Here is a 5,963-nt window from a genome sequence, read left to right on the forward strand (position 1 = left end):
TGTGGAGCCTGCTTAAGAGTCTCTCTCTCCCTCTGCCTCTGCCCCCCCCCCCCCCCCCCCCCGCCCTGGCTTGTACATGTTCTCTCTCTCTCAGAACTAAAATAAAATAAAAAAATAACTAGAAGAACTTATAGGATTTTTAAAATAGTAAAATAGGAGTAGAGAAACCTGTTCTAAGCAAAAGATAAAATCCAGAAGCCATACTAGAAAAGACTGATAAGTATGAGTAAATAACAATTAAATTATTTACACAAAAACAAGTAACACATTGGAACATATGAGAGACAAAGAGCTAATAACTCTTTTGGTATACCAAGAACTTTTACAAATAAGTAAAAGACCACAACCCATCCAAAAAATATCAAATGTGAAATACAGGCAGTTGGCAGAAGAAAAAATATTTTTTTAATCATATGAGAAATTGCTCAGTCTCACTCATAATTAAAGAAATAGTAATTGAAAAACAATGATATACTGCACTATTTTTTCATCCATCACAGTAGTAAAGATAAAAAAGTTCGATGAAGGTTTTGTCAGCCATGTTGTGGGGAAAGTGGATCTCTCACATACTACTGTGGCAATATAAATAGGTTCATCATCTTTACAAAATAATTTGGTAAGAGCTACCAAAAAATTTAAAAAATGCATATACTCTTTGACCCAGCGATTCTCTTCTGGACATTGTCATATAGATACTGGCACAAATGTCACCCAAGACAAATGGACAAGGATGCCCTTTGCAGCATTGTTTCTAATAGCAAAAATATGAAGCCAGCTTAAAGGCTTATCATAGGAACTGGTGAAATACAAGATGCTGCATTCATCTAATGGAAAACTATATGGTTGTTAAAAACAACCCAGAAAAACTGTATTTGCTGATTTGGAACATTCTCCAAGATACACTGTATTTTAAATGAAGAAAGGAATGTACCAAACAGTGTTTATAATATGCATCTTATTATGTAAAAAAAAAAAATGAGCATATTTTACTGAGTGTCCTGAGCAATGAACAAAACATCAAAGACTGCTCTCCCAGAGCTTATATTATGGTGGGTAGAGAGAGGCAATTCCCAAATATATAAATAAAATGATATGTGGTATGTGCTGTGATGAAAATAGAGCATGGCAAAAGGAATAGAGAATGCAGTGTGTTTTAGACAGAGTAATGAGGAAGGAGTTAGCCAGGCAGAGAAAAGGGCAGTACCAAGGGGCAATGACATGAGAAAGCTTAGCTATGTCCCAGTTCAGGAATCCAGTCACAGGTTAGTGATAAATTCACATGGCACAATTACTCCTGTGAAATAAATTTATAAGATGTCCTGCTTAAACCATGATATTTCTCTCTGCGTTGCAGTGATTCTTCCTGTGAGAATGCACCCAGGAGCAATATGGTAGGCAATACTCATTATATTCACCTTGTGGTTGAGGTGTCCTAGACAATTGGTTGTCTAAGGTAACTAATTTGAAGACTAGAAGACAAAATCTCTATGTCTGTGTCCTTAAGTCACCCTTTGCTCAGAGGATCTTCCCCAAGATTAAGGGAGGATTAAGGGAGAATATTAAATATCTGTTTATTAGAACCTTGGCTCTCTTTCTTCAAGGCAGCCCATCCTTGGCATGACCCTTACCCTTTTTGCAGACATTTGTCATGTACAGGAGTCTTGTTAACCTTGTCTCTTCTGTCTCCCAGGCAATTAAACAGCTTCAGTCAGCTGTGCCTTGATTGTTTGATGACTTTCTCCTCTTCTCACTGATTTCACTGGAGTGAAGGCTAAATATAGGCACTGGCTTTCATATCTCCTAGGTCTTTCTATGCAGACAGACATGTTATCACTAGCAGATTATGCTTACAAGACATGGAAGAGGGAAGAATAGAAGTGGGGGGTTAGAGTGGTACTAAAAAAAAGAAAGAGGTTTTAGAAAGTTTCTTATCTAGTAAGATCAAATGCAGAAGGTAAATAGTGTGCCTTAACAACATGAACATGGACGTAGCCTTAAGAAAATTAGAGAAATGGAATGAATGCCCGTAGATGCCAAGGAAGAGACCACAGAAATGTAGTTCTAAGGCAATTAAGATCAGTAAAAGCACTCTGAGATATTGACTAAAGAAATAAATGACCATTCTTTAAATCAGGTGCCTAAAGGGAACAGGAATGGAGTAGAAATGGATGAGAAGCCGAGTGGGGCGAGTGATGACCTTGAGTACACGGAGCCAGGGTGAGAGCCTGCTCCTTGCCTAGTGCTGATGGCTGGCCAGCAAGAATGTGGACCTAGACTTGTTTGATCTGATTTGTCAAAAGAGATCTGAGACTTACTGTGAAAACCCTAGTTTTTGAATGTTGGGAATTTGTTAAAATATATTTATGTAGATATATTTAAGACATGACTGATCTCTCCCTTGTATTTTTAATGCACTGGCTTCCTTCGCTAGCCTTGTCTTGGGGCAATCTTAAGGCAAGTGATGAATATACTTGTTATATAGATGAAAAACCATTTTCCTCCCTCTCTTAAAAAAAAAAGATACTTTTATAAGGTTGAAGTATGGCACAAAAAGTTACACTTTGAGTATTAGTCTTAGAGAGGAAATTAGGATGCAGAAGACCCATTCCTGGGTCATGGTCACACTTTCTCTGATCTTGTTATGAGATCTAACACCAATGTCCAAATATTGACAAACATCAAATATTATCATGACATGATGAATAGTCAACTGGACTGGTTTAAATGTATTTCACGTTTAATTAGCCTACTTTCCCATAGTCATAAGAGATTGTTGGCCCTTGGCTTCAGAGTGTGTTTCAGAATAGGAAGTGGAGGCAGTGGTCCTGCATTTGGTCTATAAACCTTCCTCAAGGTATACTCTGAAGCTGGCCCTGTGGAAATATTATGGGAATATTACAGGAATTAGTAAATTGAATGTAATACTAGCTCTGTTCTACGGAGCCTACTGTTCTACAGAGAAGATAAAACATGTTTACAAGAAATGACTCAAAGCACATAGAAAAAAGTTTTAGAGCAATTTATTATAAGCATAAACTTATCCACTGCTTCTATAGTGGCAACCAAGGTTATAATTTTCAAATCCAACAGCTTCAAATACTTTTCTTTTTAGTATTAGTGATATGAAAGCAGGAAGAGAACATCTGTAGAAAACCTGAATTAGTAATTTTAGTAAGAAATATTGAGTACTGAATACACTGTGTATCCCTGAGCTATATTTCATATGCATTATTTTATCAATCCTCACATTCACTCCAATAGTTAAGTACTACTTTTCACAATTAAAAAGCTACTGAAAATGAGAGAGTTAGTAATTTACCCCCAAACTGCAGAGTATTAGTAAAGGATTCAGAACTTGAATTCAGGTGGAGACCAGGCTTTTACCATTATGCTTATAAAAGTCTCCTGAAAAAAATTTAAAAAATTGAGGACAATTTTTTCTCTAATGAAGATAGGAAATTATTGTTTATAAGTATATTTATAAAAAGGTTTCTTAGTTAGATTCAGTTAATACTCATGGAATGCATTTTCTTTAATAGCTTTTTTATGATACAACCTGAAATTTCACTTTCTACTCTTAAGATGAATGTCCCTCTCCCAGGAGCATCCCTTCTGCCCTGCTGAGATCCCCTCACATCTCATTAGTAAAGACTGCCTCATATACTCATTCCAAAACCAGTCATTGGTGAAAGGAATGGGAGCAGTGTGACTGACTTAGGATAATCAAGATCATTCCCTCGGGCTGGGTTTGACTCAGGCTTCTCTAAGGTGTATGGCTGTGTGAAGGAGGGTAGACAGGAGAACGGAATGGGAATTTTGTTAGAAAGGAGAAAGAAGAAAGCTGCTGGGTAGCCAACCAAGAAGGACCGTTACAGAACAGTTCTAAATGTAGCTGAGAAAGGAACAACCATGGGGATCAAATAATCTGCAGTTCTTCTGAGATTGTCTCTTTGCGTTCCAGATGGTCCCCAACACTGGTACTTATCTGCCTCATAATTACAGCTTCATAGAAATTCAAGCTGGAAGGGACCATTCTGAGACCCAGACTGTTAAATGTCTTCCCCAAAGTCACACAATAAATTAATGGCAAAGCCAGGGCAGGGTTTCTTGACTCTCTGAATAGAGTTTTTCTTTCTTTTTTTCACCCTTCAGACTTAGGAACTGTTGGAACTGCTTTAAAACTCATGGCAGGGCGCCTGGGTAGCTCAGTTGGTTAAGCGACTGCCTTCAGCTCAGGTCATGATCCTAGAGTCCCCGGATCAAGTCCCACATCGGGCTCCCTGCTCAGCAGGGGGTCTGCTTCTCCTCTGATCCCCTTCCCTCTCGTGCTCTCTGTCTCTCATTCTCTCTCTCAAATAAATACATAAAATCTTAAAAAAAAAAAACAACTCATGGCAAGCACTGGTCTTTTTGTAATCAACAGCTCCTTATAATACATTTGTTTTGTTTGTTCAGCCTCCTAGAAACTAAATTGAGTCTGTGCTTTAAAAAGCCTGCTGAAGTCCTTATTCCCTGTTTTGATACCATGTGCGGGAACCACCACCATGTTCCTTCCCACCTCACATTTGATATGAATCCCTCCCTTTCAACATCTCTGCCTATTGCTTCCCCATCTTCTTCTGCTCCATCTGTGACCAGCTTCCTGTTTCTAAATAGACATTGTGGTCACCCCTCCCTCTTTGTGCCAGTTCCTAGCCACTAGTTGCTCGGGCTGTGGTCTCAGTTGTTCTTTCTACAGCCTACCCAGTTGTGGTTGTCCTGTGCATCCATATTGTTGTATGTTCCCAAAGTGGGTTCTGGGATTATTTTGGTAACAACTGCATTGGGTGAGAGTCAAACTAATAATTAAAGTGTTGGGATGACTTTTCCTATTACAGGTTCTATCTTGTTTTTACAATCTAAGGGGAGCTGCTCCTTGTACTCTTATTACATATACTGCACAAATAGCATGTGATTTATGGCCCACCACAAACCTGAATGCTTATGGTTTCCTTTGTGTTTTTCTTCATTTCTAGAACAAGATGTTGATAAATATAAAGAGCATCTTGTGGTTGTGCTCTACCTTAATAGCAACCCATGCACTACATAAAGGTGAGTGTGGTAACAATTTCTTTGGTGCTTAGTGAAATAAAAATGTAAGTACTAGGGCATAGAATAGCAATATGGGGCCACTAGAATAAAGAATTAATTTTAATCTATTTAGTGATTTATAGTGCTGAACACTTTCAGCTAAAATATTATTTTTTATTTAATAAATGGTTTTAAATCAATCAAAATGAAATAATGAACAGAATGCTAAAGAAGCAAATGGATTTTCAGTAAATTCCCAGGTTACTTTCAGACTGCAAAAAGGCTCATATATGGCATTGGACATATTTTTAAAATCTGTCTTCTTCAATATACTCAAAGACTTTCCTATAAAGAAAAGAAAGCCTATCAAACCCTCAGGAGGCTAGGGTTTGAGAAGAGTCAAAAAGACAAAGAGCAGGCTGACAGCCAAGTTTTTACCCACATCTATATTTCTTTTCTCTTCTTTTCCCTCCCCTTCTCTCCTCTCCCCTCCTCTCCTCTCCTCTCATCTCCTCTCCTCTCCTCTCCTCTCCTCTCCTCTCTTTACTTCTCCTCTCCCCTCCCCTCCCCTCCCCTCCTCTCCTCCTCTTCTCTCTCTCTCTCTCTCTCCCTCTGCCTCAAAGTAACTGGGTAAGTGCACATGCACTGTTTTCCTCAGCTTTAAATTATATATTCATCTAATGAAGGTTCTATAATTCCAAATTCCTGGACCGTAGTCCATGAGGGAAGATACTGCCCTGAGTTCTTTCTTTGTTTTAAGCCAAAGTCTAAACTCTATTTTAAGTGTCCCTCAAGGTTCTCCCCCTCTTTCCTCTATTATCCCTCTTCTGTTACTACCCATCTAAACCAACTCCATTTTCCATATTTCCTTTCTGTGTTCTCCCTTGTCCCTG

At 38.4% G+C, this 5,963-nt stretch overlaps 1 protein-coding gene across 1 annotated transcript in view; it reads left to right on the forward strand.

Moving 5' to 3' along the window:
• The first annotated feature begins 5,021 nt into the window (after window positions 1–5,021).
• VCAN (versican) overlaps window positions 5,022–5,963 on the forward strand; it is a 104,136-nt gene continuing 103,194 nt past the window's right edge. The window contains 1 exon segment of the mRNA XM_021699572.1: window positions 5,022–5,091. Within this exon segment, the coding sequence (XP_021555247.1) occupies window positions 5,022–5,091 (70 nt within the window).

Source organism: Neomonachus schauinslandi, chromosome 7 (genome assembly GCF_002201575.2).
Source record: "Neomonachus schauinslandi chromosome 7, ASM220157v2, whole genome shotgun sequence".
Taxonomy (NCBI): domain Eukaryota; kingdom Metazoa; phylum Chordata; class Mammalia; order Carnivora; family Phocidae; genus Neomonachus; species Neomonachus schauinslandi.